This window comes from Lutjanus erythropterus, chromosome 18 (genome assembly GCF_056507025.1).
Source record: "Lutjanus erythropterus isolate fLutEry1 chromosome 18, fLutEry1.hap2, whole genome shotgun sequence".
Lineage (NCBI taxonomy): Eukaryota > Metazoa > Chordata > Actinopteri > Lutjaniformes > Lutjanidae > Lutjanus > Lutjanus erythropterus.
Genome location: NC_139334.1, coordinates 820380 through 838900, shown reverse-complemented (window position 1 = coordinate 838900; position 18521 = coordinate 820380). Strand labels below are relative to the sequence as shown.

At 39.6% G+C, this 18521-nt stretch overlaps 1 protein-coding gene across 3 annotated transcripts in view; it reads right to left on the bottom strand.

The window, feature by feature from the left end:
* Positions 1–18521, bottom strand: part of daam2 (dishevelled associated activator of morphogenesis 2) — a 145104-nt gene that overhangs the window by 60500 nt on the left and 66083 nt on the right. For all 3 annotated transcript variants that reach the window (XM_084742332.1, XM_084742334.1, XM_084742333.1), the window contains exon 3: positions 12136–12225. In XM_084742332.1, coding sequence (XP_084598458.1) covers positions 12136–12225 — 90 coding nt within the window. The remainder of the gene's footprint in view (positions 1–12135; positions 12226–18521) is intronic.

The window sequence follows — 18521 nt, the reverse complement described above, 5'->3', positions numbered from 1 at the left end:
TCGCAATATTATCAAAATTGCAAAACTCTGCAATTTTTTGTTAAAGGTAAAATGTGCAACAAACAGTACTTCATTACTGCAGGGATGCTTTTCTTTCGTTGTGTGCACCTTTCCAGAGACGGCAGGCATATTCAAAGTCTCCTATTGCACTCCACCATAAAAAACAGTCTACTTTTATGATGATTTTTTTTATCCATGTATTTGTATAATTTTTGTTTTGGAGCAGCATAAAGGGGCTACAACTAGCATCACATTATATAAAGAATAATTAACGGTGGGGTGATTTCTGTTATAATTTCTTTACTTTTTGTAGCCATATAGCCTACTATTGTTTATTTTTGTCTTTTCGTATGATCTAAACAGACATTAAGTGTTTACAGCACATATGTAAAGTAGTTTCAAGTAATTCAGACACAGAGAAAGACAATAAAATTAGCCACGGTGTTATCTCATACAACTATGATGCATTTCAAACTCGGCCAGACAAGAATATTCCAACCATAGACTGTATATTAAAGAGGATTAGGGATATTTGAACATCACTGTGACATCACTGGATGCAAGTAGAACAACAGATTTTGCAGGAGGAAAACTCAGCTTTCTCCATCAACATAGCAGCACTGAGACACTCATTGCTTCAACTGACTGCATTTACCATCAACACTGACTGAACATCCTCATGAAAAGTGCTCAATATTCCCTTTAATTTACTACAAGGTCATCCATGCTGCAGCTAAAGATCACCAACTCTCTCTAAGTTCCTTCTTGATATGGAAAAATCAATATTTTATAACACCCAATCCTTTCATTTCTAAAACGTTCCTTCAATATTTGCATGGTGACGCTCCACGGCTAAAAGCAAATGACCTTTTCTGTTGATTAAGGTGGACAGACTGCCTTCTGGGATCAGTCTGGATTGATCGTCACTGACATAAAATCCTCCAATTATCTCCAGTAACCCAATGAACTTCAAGCCTGGACATAAAAATGAGCTGCAGACACAGAAAATCCACTGATTTATGAATCATAAACACTTGAGCAGCTCCACTACAGCTTTTTGGGTTGGAGTACAAGAGCTGTCCAATGTGCTCGTAATGACCACTGTTTCTGATCTACAGCGCTCGGTGCCAGCGTTTGAGCTCGAGCTCGACTCAAACAACAACAAAAGAACTCACTGTACTGCTCAGCTTGGGGTTTTCGAGCTGGCTGTCGTCTCCACTATACTGTTGAAAAGCCTCGGACACGATGCCAGACAGATTCTGACGCTGAGATTAACAACTTAACTGCCTCGCTCTGGCCCTTCAGCTGAATTACGACCCGCCGCCACGCCCTCGAAAACATGTCGAGTCCAATGCAACATTTACTCTGGCAGTTTCACGAGCCGGAGTAAAGTACTGTAATTTTCGTCTTGTTTTGGGACGAATGAAATGATTACAACATGAGGTTTGTTTTGGGGGTCCAAGTCATATCAGTCCACATCACTTCCTGAATATTTGCCCTTTTAATGGGACTTCTGAAAAGGTGAAGTGATGGTTAGTCTGTTCTTTGTGCTGCATTCTTGATCAAATCATTTAATCGCAGTTGATGACTGGTATTAAATTCTTGTGATAAGACACCAGACTCCAAAGAGTGGAGCCAGTTAGTAAAAGTGCAAACAGCAGTTTAATATGAATGGAGAGTTTGTGTTTGGACGTGGACATTGTATGACAGCGCTGACAAATACTTGTTACTGTACTACTGTAGATTTTACAGGTATCTGTCCTTTACTTATACTACTACTTATTTTTTCTGAGAACTTTTTACTTTTTATTTACATTTTAACACAAATTTTCAGCTACTCACTACTTTAGTTCTAATGCATTTCAAGGGGAATTATCATTCTTATTATCATTATCATTTTTAATTTGCATAGTTGACCGCTGCCTTCCCAACATCTACGCTGATTTCAACCTAAACGGATGAAACATACAGAAAAGATAATTTCTTGGCGTATCCATCAGCGCATATCACGTGCGATAGACATAACCAGATGCAAACAACAAAAAAAGACGTAACAAGACGTGATAAGATTTAACAAGATGAAAACATTATTATATTTAACAAGACAAAAAAACAGCCTTGTGATAATGAAACAAGTAACAAAACAACATAAGAATACATAAGATGAAAACAACACAAAAGGCGTAATAAGACCAAAAAATGTCATAAAAGACACAATAAGACAAAAAAGGTGTAACAAGACAGAAACAATGTAAAAGACAACAAGATAAAAGCAACATAAAAGATGAAATAAGGTGAAAATGACGAAACCAAAGTAACAATATGTAAAAAGATGAAAATGATGTAAAAGATGTAACAAGATGACAATTATGAATGACACATAACAGGATGAAAACAACGTAAAAGTCGCAAAAAGACAAAAATCATCTAACATGACAAAAATAGTGTAAACGGCGTGACAAGACAAAAAAGGCATAAAAGATCTAACAAGACTAAAACATAATTTTTACTTTTATACTTTGAGTTCATTTCAGAGCCTGTACTTTTACTTGAGTTCAGGGGTGGAATCAGTATCTTCACTTTTACTAAATATAAACAAGTATCTGTACCTCTACTCGAGTACATAATGTGTGTACTTTTGCCACCTCTGACTCTGACCACATATTTTATATGTATATAAACAGAGTTGTCCTCTGCTTATGGTCCTGTTCGGGGTGAAAACATTCCAGTCGCGTGCTCTGCTGTGACAGTTTAGGGTCAACCCCTCTGTTCTATTACAGCAATTACACACTTACACTACACCGTACATTCCTCACGTCTGGTGACATTAAATATGATTTACAGTCTGAGGTTCAGCAAAGGAGAACTGGAATCCCCAGCAGTGTATCAGGTATATTTTCCTCTTGTTACGACCATCTGTTGAGGGATATATTGTTTCTCTGAAGACCTGAATACCTGTCTAAAGCCAGAGTTCAGGAATATTCCCTGTGTGTTTGGCAGGCTATTACGTTTGCAGAAGCACCTGTTGAAAGAGGAGATGGAATTACAGATTGCGGCTCCCCTGCCGTCATGCAACAAACCATCTTAAAGATCTGAGATCTCCTAAAAGGTTTCACTGACAATGATAATTGAGCTCACAGACTGTAAGAGATCTATATATTTCAAGCCCAGGCTTCAGGAACAACAGGGGGGTAGAAAGACCAAACATTCAATTGGCCACAGTTGAACCCAAAGCAGTTTGAAGTGTCAGGTTGCTACTGTTTGCAGGACTTGACACTGAATTTGAAATAATGAGCAAAAGCACTGGAGGATGGGAGATAATAAGAGAGGCAGAAAAGAAATAATACCATGCTACAAGCTGTATATTCAGGGTTTTCCCTGCCTATCTGTTTTATTGGCTGCCACCTTTATTGAAAATTTTAACAAAAATGCAAATGCTTTTTAACATCAGTACCTTTTGCTAACTTTCCCATAAGAATGAAAATTAGTTGCTGAAAACGTAAAACCACTGGGAATGGCCGAATTGAGGGGTAAGACCAATAGACTGTTGTTCCCGATTTTTTGAGTCCAGGATTCTTTGTGCGGACCTCAAACATGGTTCAATGACATGTCAGAGCCACGGTCCCCCAACAATGTAAGTGTCACAAACTGACTCACGAAAAACACTGCCTCCGCCTCCCTAATGATCACTTTCAAATGTACCTTCAGCGACTCTCTCAGTCCAAATCAGCCCAGCAGTTCACTTCAGCTCACTTCAGTTCCAGTTGTTGCTTTACACAATCTTTAAAAAAAATCACCTAAACTGGTGTCATGTAGCACACCTCTTTTGATTGCTAATGTATTAATAATTTACAGTGTTTCCCCTATAGTGTATTTGGCAGGGCGCCCCGCCCTCCCAACAGACACCCCCGCCCCGCCAACAGGACGCCCACACAGAAATTCAAGTTGTAGATTTGTTTTTAATTCCATTATTTAATTTATATTTTAAAAGGGCCTATAACATGTTCTTTTTATCAAATAAAAATAGCTAACTCTGTTTTTCAGAGTTGATGGGCGGGTCTCCCCCCTCGCTCCTCTCTCACAGCACACACCAATGCACCGGTACAGACACAAAGGTGACACAGGTCAAAATTCGCCATTTTTCAATCCACCTGTTGGTAACTTTTCACTGGTCACATCATTCTTTCCCATCACATTCTGTGCTCTGTGCTTTGTTTTATCAAAAAATAAATCCAGGAGAGTGAAATGGGCACAGAAATAGAAGAAGTCACTTTTTATGTTTATTCCTGTGCTAAAATGAACAGTATCAATTGATCACAATCTTTATTGTTTATCGTTTTGTTACATTTTTGCAAAAAATTTTAATCCCTATGGATACTTTCATCTGCCAAATCATGACCTTGTCATTTAAGCACACTGCGTCCACCGCACATGCCACACTCTCTGGCCTTTTCCACCTTTGTCTCAAAAACATCCAAGGAAAACCCTGATATCTCACCGCAGCATATTTTCACTTTCATGTTGTCCAATCTCTGGCAGCCAACTTGGCCCAGTCACTCCTATACATCTAGTCTGGCCAGAACATATACACTGGCTCTCAGTGACATGCTAACATGTTTCCATGAGGACTCCAGTTTCTCTGGTAATTGGACGTCTCACACTTTGTTCCCATGTGCTCAGAGAGGCCCAGCAGGACCCTCATGAGCCCTTTAAAACCAAGACAGCACTGGCAAGCAGCTAAACACCGAATGAAATACCACCACATAAACACAGGAGGGATCTGCAGAACACTTAAAGGCATAATATGTAACATTTCCACATAAAAATGTGTACCAAAAAAAAAAAAAAAGTTGTGTACTTGCATTATATTTAATTAATATTTAATTATAGTGCTTTTCATCTAGAAAAAAAGCCAGCAGCCCCATTTACATTTGTTCAAAGTCCAAGAGGGAAGTTGGCAAATGTAACTAAATATAACGTCAATTAAACTAGAATACTTTACCTCATCCGTGAACAATGAACAATGAATACACCAACTCAGATGGTCACACGCCAATTCAAGACATTGTTATTGATCAAAGTCTGTCATTCCTTATCGTTTTGATTGATTGGCTGTTGAGTAGTGTGCTGTGATTGGTTCATTGAAGATGCAATTTCGTGATTACATGATCTTTTCCTACACCTACCCAATAAACCTGCAAGGGTTAGTCAATTAATGGATTAGTCAATCAAAGGAAATACGTTGCAGACTATTTTGATAATCAATTAATCCTTTCAGTCATTCTTTAAGCAAAAATATCAAATATTTACTGGCTCCAGCTTCGTAAATGTAAAGTTTTCCTGCTTTCCTTTGTCAATTTTGATAATAAATGAAGACGTCCATTTGGGCTCTGGGACACTGTGATAAGCATTTTTCATAATGTTTTTTGACATTTTATAGACTATTAACTTTTAAATCAGCAGATTAATCAATAATGAAAATAATCGTTAGTTGCAGCACTACAGCTCAAGTACTTTTTGTGCCTACACCCACCCATTTAGCATCACACAAACACCCTAAACTTCCCCAAATTGGCAATATCTACACTTGCGCTCACAGCCAATCACAACACAGTAGTAGTAGCCTGTCACACAGTAGGGTGGGACGAGTCGGAACGGTCTTAGAGGGAAAAAATAGCAACATTGATACATATTGTGCATTTAAAAAGAAAGAAAATAAAACATTTCAAAAATAAAAAAAAGTCCAGTACAGATTTTTTTTTAAGTTTGCAGAAGAAGAATTGAATTTGGTGTACATGTGTGATTTGCCCAGCATGACTGCACCTCCTGCATTCATCAAAATCCTTGCATTGTAACCCCTGTATAGTCCAGTAAAGAAAGCAGCACATGGGCGATCCACTAATTACAATAGCACTTTGTAGGTATTGGAATGCATTAGCTGTCATAAAAGTCAATATTTTTTCTGTACTCTTTGCTCCAGCTGTCACCACAATACAGTATGTTCCCGTCTGCGCAATGAGTGGGATTGTCCGACATTCCAAAGAGCCAATCTCTCCGTGGGGAATATTTATCTATGGAAGCCGGGATATAAAGTCTCACCTCGAGAGGCAGGAAATGGACAGGATATTGAATTCTGAGAGATTATGTAACGCTCGCCGCCTGTTACAGGTAGCTAACATCACACACACACACACACACACACACACACAGGTTTTAGCACACGCTCAAGTAGAAATCTTTCTTTCATCCCCATCACATTAGTTTAAGTGATGGGGATGAAGCACACAAGGCTATGAATTTCATATTTAAGCTGCAGCCCAGTTATGGGAGGCTAATGTGTGGGGGCATATGGTGCAATCAGCCAGCACATGTTAAGCATGTTGATGGCATTCCACTCACAGCATATAAGAGGATACAAGAAAAACTGATATCATACAGAAAATCTTTTTCTTTTTAGGGAAACGTAAGGCAGTAGATAATGGATCAGTGCTAATTTTGTCAGTTTTTGGACACTGTTAAAGGACCATACTGTGTGTGTGTGTGTGTGTGTGTGTGTGTGTGTGTGTGTGTGTGTGTGTGTGTGTGTGTGTGTGTGTGTGTGTGAGTGCATGTATTACTCATGTTGTGGCGACTTGCCTGCCTTATGGAGACCAAATGTAAGTCCCCATAATGTAAATCTTGGTTAATGTTAAGACCTGGGTTATGGTTAGGGCAAGGGTTAAGGTAAGTCTCTGGAAAATGAATGTAAGTCAATGTTATGTGTATGTGTATGCGTGTGTGTGTGTGTGTGTGTGTGTGTGTGTGTGTGTGTGTGTGTGTGTGTGTGTGTGTGTGCCAGTGCAGCACTACTAATGGGAGTCAGGAGACTGTGTTTGGCTCCCAGCACTGAACGATTATCAGGAGTTGTTAGATGTTACATGGTGTTCTCTACCTGGGGGCTGCTGGACACGAGTCACGCTTACAAAAACAAGTGGATACACACACACACACACACACACACACTCACACGCAACCACCCTCACTCACAGGCAGGCATGCAACACGCTCATACGGAGATGTACTCATGCCATCTCTGTTTCACTCACACACTAAGTATGTATACGAAACATCCATTCACTCTTATGCCAAGAATCAAGCCCACTCATTCTCACACACACACACACACACACACACACACACACACACACACACACACACACACACACACACACACACACACACACACACAGATAGACACCCAACACCCTTGGCTGCGACTGACTGGGTGGCTGAGATCAGAGGTGCAGATACCATTAGCTTATGTAAAGCTAGAAGGCCTCGACAAGATATTGGAGTTAGTCATGGTACACAGAGAGCATGTTTACACCCTTACATCACTGCAGACTGGGATTAGCTAAGAGGACCACTGTCTAATAAACAAACCAAAACTACTATTTTTCAATGAAACAGTTGAATTTGAAAGTAGATATTGGGGTGTAAATCATGTAATTAAAGCATGTTTTTGCTTGTTTCAATTTATCTTGCTAATGAGCATTTAACTCAGATATTCTGTAGGTAGTGAACAATGTTAGGGTTGCATTAACCAATAAAATATATTTACATTGAATTCCATTCAATCAAAAAATTCTTGTATTGACAATTGTCTACAGTGAATTCTAACTAACTCAGTCGTTAGCAGCTCTATGGAGCTTTTTAGCCTCTTTTAGCTAATTGTTCAGGAACATTTAAAGTCAAGAGTATCTAGCTTCCGTATCAAGTCGTATTTCTGAGTGAAACAGGACAGGTAGGCAGGACATTGCACTGGCACAGATTTGGTTTGAATGTTGAAAAATGGGCATCACAATCTGACATACCATGCCGGTGCAAGCTAACTAACTAATGAATGAATGACGACTGATTGACGGGTGGAAGTCACAATGTTATTAGTTGAAAATAGCTTTTTTCAAACCTACGTAAATACACATTATAGTGTGTCACAGGGGAAAAAATGATTTGATTTTGATGTAAGAATACAAACAGATGGATTTTTTGCATACATTACTACATCCGGGGATACGATCTAGAAAGGTTACACACATTCCATCTCGACTTTAATGTATCTCTCTCTGTATCCAGGCTGGGAAAAAACCACTGTACACTACCTACACAGCAACAAATAGTAGACAGACAAAATTAGCAACTAGCTGCAGAAGAAAATCCACAACTAGCAAGCAAAAGAAATGTTTTTTGTACAGGACATGAGGAAGACTGAACCAGCGTGAGAACATGTTTGGCTATTGGACTTACATTAAGTAAAATGACTGAAACTATCTTTGGAAAAAATTAATTTGACGTGTAATTTGATGTTTAAGTTTGGCTCATGTCCTCTCTCTTAATGTTGGGAAGCAGGATTTATGACTTGTACTGCAGCCAGCCACCAGGGGGCAACAGAGATGCTTTGGCTTCACATTTGATCAGCTGTGATTCTGTCCCTTTCTAACATATGATGCTGGTTTGCTATGTTAGTGAGAAAGCTAGCCAGCTATAGTTTGTCAATACAGTAAGTATCAGCTGATATGTTGATATCAGATTATTTTACTCCCTAATGTCAGAAATCCTGTATTTGCCATAGAGCTACAACTAACGATTATTTTTATTGTCACTTAATTTTCTTGATTAATCAATTAGTTGTTTGGTCTGTAAAATGTCAGTCAGCGTTTTCTAAATCCCAAGATGATGATGATGTCCTCACACGTTTAGTTTTGTCCACAACCCACAGATATTCAGTTATCTGATGCAGAGGACTAAAGAAACAAGAAAATATTCACCTTTAAGAAGCCGGACTCAGATAAATGTTGGAGTTTTTTTCATAAAAATATTACAGAAAACTACTCAAACCGATTAATCGATTATCAGAATAGTTGGTGATTAATTTAATACTTGATGAATAACCGATTCTCTGATTAATCGTTGCAGCTCTAGTTTGTCAGACTCATTCTGAAATGTCAACCATTTGTGAATTAAAGTGCTTTAAATGGTTTTATTAGCCTAAGAAGTAGGTGGATTTTCAGACCACAAAGAAACATTTAGTTCTTCAGTTTATGTGAAAACATAAAAATTATTAGATTTGGATTATGTGGTTTTCACTGGACAGCGAGGCAGTGGAACTGGCAAAGTTTGAGTGGTTTGGGGTTAAATGTGTTGACCAGTTTGTTTTGCAGGTGAACAAAGTTAGTTTGTCCCTTTGTCGCGCCCTCAGCGGCTCGCTCCAAGTGTTATCTAACCACAACAACTGGAGCTGTCGCTTGGCTGGAGGAAACAAGGGGTCCAGTGTTTGCCGCTGACAGGAACGGCTGAGGGAAATTCTGCTGTCCTGTGCTCTCCATTCAAATCACTGTCATGCTGTAATTCTCCAAAACACAGGCCACTACTGTGTGTGTGTGTGTGTGTGTGTGTGTGTCTGTGTGTGTGTGTGTGTGTGTGTGTGTGTGTGTGTGTGTGTGTGTGTGTGTGTGTGTGTGTGTGTGTGCGCGCGCGCGCGCGTTATGTCTGAATAACCTGCATGTTCGTATTTTCTTACGTTGTCCATGTCTGCGTTGGTGTGTGCACGTGCCCTCCTGCCTGCATATTCACACACAGACATGCAGGTTATTATCCGATATTGCACGCCAGTTCTTTTTTTTCCCTCATTCTCCATTACGCCGCCTCTATCCATGAATGAGGGGTTTGTTTGGTTTTTCCTCCAGCTTTCCGCCGCGCACTGTTACCCCGTTTTTTGCTCTCCGTTTCCTGGCCTGGACACCGGCTGTTTTTTTTCACCTTAGCCTCGCAGAGGAAATAATTTCTGACTGGGAGCGATGGGGGAGGAACGACAAACTAATATATCCTACCTCTGAACCCGGCTTAGGCGAGCACTGCAAACCACTTTGCTTCCAATACGCCCAAGCTGTTGCCAACATTTTGTTTCCACTACCTTCCACTGCAGTACAAAGGCTTCTCATAAACGTCTGTGGTTGCTTCAGTGAGATATTCAATAACTGATACTGGAGTTTTACTGCACTGCATCTTTTATGTGGGTTCACATGTGCAAATGCACATTCTGCCAATAATTCAATCCACTTTAATACTATGCAATGTTTTCAAAGAGCACAACACACTGAGGCTGGGTTGCACCAACAAGGAAAAATTTTAAAACTTTCTTTCTGCAGTAGAATCTACTGGAACTACTTTAGAATCTTCCGGAATCACCTTCTTTTTGGCTAGAAAGAAAGTAGTTCCCATATGAAACTGCCCACAACGAGGTGTGTGGGTTATCTTGACTACCCTGGTCATGATTTCCAGAAAGAGACCCTGCTGTTGAGTTTTTCAAATGTATTTTTCTTTTGGTGCTTTAGGCACCACAGGCCTAGTGCCATTTAGTTCCTTTATATTTGAGAGAATATGGCTGAGATCTCCAGATGCATAAATAGCACTACAGGCCAAGAGGGGAAAAAGTTTTCTTGATGTTGGGGTGAACTGTCCCTGCACCTTTAAATTTTGCTTCACTAAGCTATAAAACTGACAAAACATTTACAAAGATTAAATTTAAACCACTTTTTAACCCTCACTTTAATTTCCATTCCAAACTTAGATAAAAGTAACCTAAAGATTCTGTTTCACCAAAACAAAGTCCAGTTTAAATGCGATCTAGTATTAACTTTAAACTTACACTTCAGGAGGTTTAACTTAAAAAATGGCTTCTTTTTTTTGCTTGCTTGAGAAAAATAATTCTCTGTTGAGCCATCATTTGTGAGCTAATTGTTTAGCTAGCCAGCAAACTTTTGTTTTTCTTTTTTTAGCTAGCTAGCAAACGGTACAACAATTTTTGTGTTTTTTTTAAATCAAGCTAGCAAATGATGTAATTTGGTAGGTAGCTAGAAAAATTAAAATAAAATTTTGGACAACTTTGTGTTTTTTATCTAGCTAGCAAACTGAGTAACCTTTAGCTAGCGTGCAAGCAATGCCATTGCAAGTGGATTTTTATTTATTTATTTTTACTTTGGGTAAAGCACTTTCATATTATGAAACTTTATTTTCAGTTTAAGTCATTAAACTCGCTTCAGGGTACTGCTAAATTTTAAATCTGGATTTTATCATTTTAAATCTACTTTTGATAAACTCTGATTAGAACTAAGCTAAGATTAAATCAGTCATTGTTGGTGCAGCCCAGGCTGAAAGTTCTGTTATTATAACGTATTAAAAGAAAGGTTGTATCCTCCTCTTGTACCAGGGTTGCATTTCATTGTAAACTGGTGTGGTGCTTCAGCTTCCATCCTCGCCTTGACATCCCTCTAAATACACCACAATTCCACTGCTCGCCTTTTTCCTAGTAACTCAATACTGGCCTGAATACAAGTACAAACTTTCACACATGCAGGTGCACACACGCCTGTGCACACACACACACACAACACAGCGTGTGTTTACTCCTTTTTAAAAAGGTTGTCAGAGCCTATCATATCAGCTAAGCTGAGCCTGCATGCCTTGGAAAGAGAAAGAGAGAGGTTCGATCGTCTTCCAGCACTAAACCCCGGGCCAAAAAACAAATTAGCAAAGATACACAAGGGAGGGTTTACGACTATTTATTCAATTTGCTATTGAGTGGCAGAGGGGGGCCGAATTCCCCTTTTTTCTCCAAGCACAATGTCATTTCCTGGTGGATATTTGAGACAGTATGAAGAGAACGAGAAATGTTTTGGCGAGGGGAGAGGGGTGAAAGAGAGGGCTAACCAGAATGTTCTAGTGCTTCCATGGTATGTTGACAATTCTTAAGCAGCACAAGGAAATTGCTTGCTCCAACGTGGGGAGGGAGATCTGGAGATTGAGGTCTTAAAACAGGGGCATTTGTGTACTTTGTGTGTACTGTATGTGCATGTCCAATACTGCCTGAAAAAACATATTGTGCAGTATGAAGTTGGCAGAATATGTGCATATGTTTATGTCAGTGCAGAGATGAGAAGCTGGGAAAGCAGATTGAAAATGGGTTCCGGTAAGAGGCTGCCCTTCAGTAACACTCATTGCTGACAGTTTAGCTCTAAACTGCGGGTTCAGGCAGCCAGTCAGCTGAGGGCCGGCCAGAGATCGAGGCTGATGTACAGTACAGAAAGGCCAACTCACCTTCTTCTTGCTGCAGTAGATCTGCCATTTCTTCTCATCGGGCAGAGCAAACATGGCCTCCCTGTTCTTATCCGTCAGGTCCAGTTCATCCTGCAACAACAGGAGAAGCCACACACTGTTCATTTCTAAACTTTTGCACAAACCACCTGATTGAATTTGAGATTACAACCCCATTTCCAAAAAAAAGTTGGGACGCTGAGTAAAATGTAAATTTAGAGAACACCAAGACCATGATTTCCAAAAACAATCCGAAACGTGGACTTTTCTGTTTTCCATCAGTCCATCTCAGATGAGCTTGGGCCAAAGAAAAGTGGGTGGCGTTTCTGGATGTTGTTGATACATGTCTTTCTCTTTGCACTAGAGTCTTAACTTGCATATGTAGATTCAGCGACAAACTGATAATCGTTTTCCAAATTGTGCAACGCCACCTGAGGGATCGAGGGTCACGGGTATTCAATGTTGGTTTTTGGCCTCGGCCCTTACATGCAGAGGTTTCTCTGGATTCTCTAAATCTTTGAATGATATTATGGACTACAGATGGTAAAATCCCTAAATTCCTTAAAATGATTGGTTTAGAAACATTCTTAAATTGTCTTAAACACTCAATTTTTCACAAAGTGGTGAACCTCGCCTCATCCATGCATGTGAAAGACTGAGCCTTTGAGGATGCCCCTTTCATACCCAATCTTGACCGAGTGTCTCTACTGCATTTTAAAGCTTTTGGTATGAACTGTCTCCATGTGTAGACAGTGTAGCAAGATCTTCTCTGTGCACAGATATGTGCTATATTAAACTCTTATGTTCAACTAAGAACAACTGAGGCTCCTTGAGTTTATTCTTTTGTTCATCAAAGTGAAATCCAGAAGTACAAGCTTTTCTTCATAATTTTGTCATTGTCAGCAGGATTCCAACAAAGATGAACAATAACTAAGTAAAGAGAATTATTTTCTTTTCTTTCATCTTACCCTTTGTGCCTCTTGACAGAATCATAAGAAGGTTGGAAATATTATACTAAGAACAATGGCTATAAATACATGTAGATAAGTGCTAAATTAAAAACTATATGAAATTCTTCAACACAGGCTGTCCAGAACAACTTTTAACCATCTTCAAAAAGCGATTTTCTTTTCAAAATAGACAAGACTAAAAGAAATGGCCTATGGGAAACAGAAAAGGAGAAAGTTGACCAAAGTTCCAAAAGGGTTCAGAACAAGTGTATATTTTAAAAACACAATAAAGTTTATCAGTTTGAACATAAAATAATTGAATATAGTGTAAAAAAAAACTTTACACTATATTCAATTGGATTTAGGTTAAAAAGGATTTGCAAATCATCACAGTCTGTTTTTATTCACATTTAACAGCATCCCAGCTTGTTCTGGAGCAAGAGTTATAGATAATGAATCTGAAAAACAATGTCTGAGAACAAAACATGACAAGCAAACATAACAGTCAAGCAGCATTTAAAGTAATAACTGGAAGAAACCCAATCCCTCAGGACACAATCCTGCAATCTGTTGTATTTGTTATCCCTGTTTTGTGATAGAGAGAAACATTTCAGCAGTGACTGCAGATCACCGGATAGAGTCGAGTGTACACACTGACATGCGATTGTCTGAGAGAGAACTGTTCTCCGCAGTATTAATATTCACCGTGCTGCTCTGTTCGATTCTTCAGCTTGGTACAAGGAGCCTCCTGCACCTTTTGAAATGCATATGAGACCAGGAAATGAGTCTCCGTGTGCCAGGCAGGAAAAGTAAAGTCTTGGAAAAAGAGAGGTGGATAAATCAGGGTTGAGGGGAGAAGGAGAGAGAGAGAGATGGAGGAAGGAGACAGAAAGAGATGTGTTGATAGAAAAAGAAGAAAGAGAAAGGGGCCATGTTGTTCTGGAAATGGCTTGGCACAAAAAAAAACAAAAAAAACAGAGGAGAGGATGAGATGCTATAGGGCAAGGGCTTTGTGCTCAAGCTCAAACTAATCTCATCATAATGGTTCTGCTACCATGACGTCAGCCAGAAGTGCCGGGCCTCCTGGGCCCCCCAGAGTGAAGATGGCTACCGGTGCCAGAGGTGGGGCCCCTTAAAGCCGGCCCAGCAGATTCACAGGGTTTGTTTTCATCCATTCAGCTGGACGGGGTGGGCTGAGGTGGCCCACATTCCAACTCTCCGGCACTATGAAGAATGACATCATCTCTCACCCAGTCCTTTCATGGGATAACCAGCAGCAGCATTATTGTGGCTTTGGCATAAAAAAGGAAAAATCTGAAGGGTGTGAACTTCAAGGGGGTCCAATACAGATAGAAACCACAAAGAAGCTTTAGAATCTTTGGTCAGAGCGGTTTTCGTCTCAGCAGCAGGGATTCAATGATTAGTTGTGACTCACACACAGAGCTGATCATCCGGAGACGACATTACCAGCTACAATAAATGCATACCGCTGTCATTTGTGACCAGAGGTGGCAGAAGCACATTCTTTAGTCAAGTAGAAGTACAGATACTTATGTAAAAAAAAAAAAGAAAGCACTGATTTGGCTTCTTTGCTGCAGAAAAAGTAAACAAGTACAGGCTCTGAAATGTACTCAAAGTATAAAAATTGAAGGACATTTCTTTCATCTTGTTTCTTAGTTGTCGTTTTCTGTCTTTTCACATCTTTTTTTTCTAGTTGCACCTTTTCTTTTCTCTCTTGTTATGTCTCTTCTTTTTTTTTTTTTTTTTTTTACATCTTTTGCGATGTTTTTCATCTTGTTAACGTCTTTTCAGTCTTGTACGTCATTCTTTTGTCTTCTTACGTCTTTTTCATCATTACGTCTTTTCAGTCTTGTATGTCTTTTTTGTCTTGTTTTATGTCTTTTCCATCTTGTCGCGTTTTCGTTTTGTTAAGTCCCTCACGTTGTTTTTGTCTTGTTACTTCTTTTTCATATTTTTACATCATTTTTCATCTTATTATGATGTATTTCATCTTGTTACGGTTTTTACATCATTTTTTGTCTTTTTTCTTCTGATATGTTTTTTTTTTTTTGTTTTGTTACATCTGTCGTGCATGATGTGCACTGACTGATATGAAATCTCTTGTTCTGTCTCTGTTATTGTCCCGTCCATTTAGGTTGAAATCAGTCTTGATGTTGAAAAGGTGGTGCACAGTGATGCAAAATAAAAATGCATTAAAACTAAAGTAACAGGCCTGTTTTGAAAATATATGGAGTAGAAAGTACAGATATTCGTATTCAAATGTCGGGAGCAAAAGTAAAAAGTCATCAGAAAAATAAATACTCAAGTAAAATACAGATACCTGAAAAATCTACAGCACAGTAACAAAGTATTTGTTCTTAGTTACTTCCCACCTTATGACCCTGTACGCTCATGAGCATCAAGCACAAAACTAGCAATCTTGTGGCAGCTAAACTTCTAAACCTCTGACTCTCTGTCCTTCAATCTTTACAGATTTTAGCTTTAGTTTGGACCATGATCCTCTCTCCACATCCCCCAGGCTTAGAAACTGAGGCATGGAAGCCAGCTCATCTCTGGCCCGTCGCCTGGTCGCCGGGTCAAAGACCTGCTGTCCAAGCTGCTGCTGTTTGGAGGAGCTGATACTGAGAGCTGGTGGGGAAATCAGTGGGAATGAGACCCCTGGATTTGGACCAGATGGGAGCTGAGCCTGGCAGATGATCTCTATGTTCCCTCTAGCTCTCTCTATCTCCCCCCCGCTACTCCCCAGGCCTCTCAATTTAAGGTCTTATACGGAGGGAGAGTTATATGAGACGAGCGTCGGCAGTGAAAATGAAGATTTAGGTGTCTGAGGCACACAGATTCAACAGTGTAGAGCAGCAGGTAAGCTACCCCAGGAAGGTTTCTTTGAAAGAATTCAATCTGAAAATAAACTGATTGCATAAGGCTCTCACATAAGACTGAAGGTGTATGGATAGGATAATGGCAAAGTCAAGTATGGCAGCAAGAACAAGAAAACAGGAAAGGAATGGCAGGGTGGGCTAAGGGCTAATGTATCTTTCAAAACATGGACTGCATGTTTCATTTACCGCAGGAACTTTCCTTTGGGACTGCTGCTGCTTTCAAATGGAACTTGTGAGCTCGTGGTTACGACATGGGATGTCATGTACTCCAAGTCGTGAGCTTTCAGAAAATTTCCACTTCCGATGTTCATCCATATGGACTCGAGAACACAGTAAATAAGACCCCATTTGAAGGAAGCATAGGGACATTTGGAGAAGCTCAGAGTGCATTTACCCCCAGTTTAATTTACCCCACAAAAAGGCTCTCTTGGGGGGTAGTGCTTTCCAAAAGTGCAGGAACTTTGGAGTGGGGCTTGAAGGACAGAACATTTCTGATGGGTTGAGTACTCATAACATTTTCTTTGAACCACCATTGTGAAAAATATGCAGCTGCAATCCAGTTTGTTTTTTTGTTCATCTACACATCTACGTGGATCTTCAGAGGAAAGTATACAACAGATGGCCTGACGATGAAGTCCAGGCCATATTGCGCATATATGATGAGGATGAAGTCCTTCTGTCTTACAAATATTGATGCCTGTCCATCGTTTTATATGTTGTAATAACTGTTCTATAGTCGCATGCAAAAATGACATATAAAAACAACTTTTTTATTTTTCAAGTGACTAAATTTGCCAAATCTTTGCAGGTCTTCAGACCATGGTGGAAATGCAGATAACATCAGGCTGAAAAAAAACTTTTAGTTCCTTAAAATGTAGTTCCTGTACTAAAAGTTCTGGGTACTTTGGGTGGAAACGCAGCTTTATTCTCAGGTAACAATAATAATAATAAGAAGTATAAGTGTTATCAGTCAGTATTCAAATCTTTCCAAAAGTACAGTGACTTTGGGGGTGGGGGCATGCAGCGCAGAGCACTTCTGATTGGTTAAGTACTTGCAACATTTTCTTTGAGCCGCCATTTTGAAAAATCTGCAGCCGCAAACCAGTTTGTTTTGTCCACTGACATATCGACATGGAGAGTAAGAGGAAAGCATACGACAGATGGACAGATGACCAAGTCTGTGCCTTACTGAGCATTTATGCTGAGGTCAAAGTCCTTCTGTCACACAAATACTGATGCCTGTCCATCGCCTTATATGTCATCATCACTGTTGTATGGTCCCACGCAATAATGACATGTAAAAACAGTCATTTCTTTTTCATCAATCAACTTACTAAATTCCCAAATCTTCACAGGTCTTGAGGCTGTGGTGGAAACACAGACAACAATGGACTGAAGAAACCTTTTAGTTTGTTGAAAAACACTTCCTGGACTAAAAGTTGTGGGTACTTTCTGTGGAAATGCAGCTTTATAGTCAGGTATTAATAATAATAATAAGTACAAGCAGAACTTTGAATCAGGGCACAGAGAAAAGAGATGAAGTCAGGGATGAGGACAACAAGTGGGTGGAGGAATGTTCATGTCATGCCAGCTAAAGGACTCTTCACTTTCCAGTTATGCAATATCCCACCGTTTTCTTCCACCTCCACGCCCCCATGCCATCAAAACTTGCTCCAACACCACATCCGCGTCACATTGCCTCCAGTCACAACCATAGCAACACCCAAAAAACACCCAGTCCCTCGCTCAGTCTTCCAAAACAAAACTAAACCACTTTCCACTTTGCTGTGTAAAACCTTCTCTTGATGTGCCCCCGCTCCTCCTTCGCCAGCACGCTCCAGTGGGGAATTCACATAAACCAAAGCTAATATTGTTACACCTGCTGCTCGAGAGGGGAAAAAATACATACCTAAGGCCTCTGAAGCCCTTTCTTTCATATTTCTTCCAGAACTGCCTATTGAATAATGCTACAAATTAAAAAAGGGTGTTGCGACCGGTTGCGAGGCTGCCTCTCATGTGCGTTACAGACTGGCTGACCTGCCCTGTCTTTCAATTTCCTGTTTCTGAAAACTGGTGGACTTCTCAAATGTGCTGAGATAATACAGAAGATGTGGTGGAGAGAGATAGAGCTTAGAGAGCAAATCAAAACAACTTTTCTAAATGAATTAACACATTTAGAAGTAATTTAATTTCACATTATCATTCAATAATTAAATGGTAAGTCTTGCCTCTAATATACTATTGTACTGTATTTGAAGCCCAACTAGTTACTACTCCATTTAATTTATATCATAAAGGTGTATCCATCAATTTTCTCAAAGAAATTGATCTTTTTTTACTTTCTTCATGAGCATAATAATAATTGGCCATCATTCTGTAAGCACCAGTGATCTGATTTTATCCTGCATGACAAAAGTGCAAGGAGCTGGTTTGCTCACTGTAAAGTTAGAGACGTGTCGCCTTTCGTCTGCAGCTCTAACAGCTCACTGTAGACACAAAAAATAATCATCTTATTTTATAGACCAATTGTTAATGAACA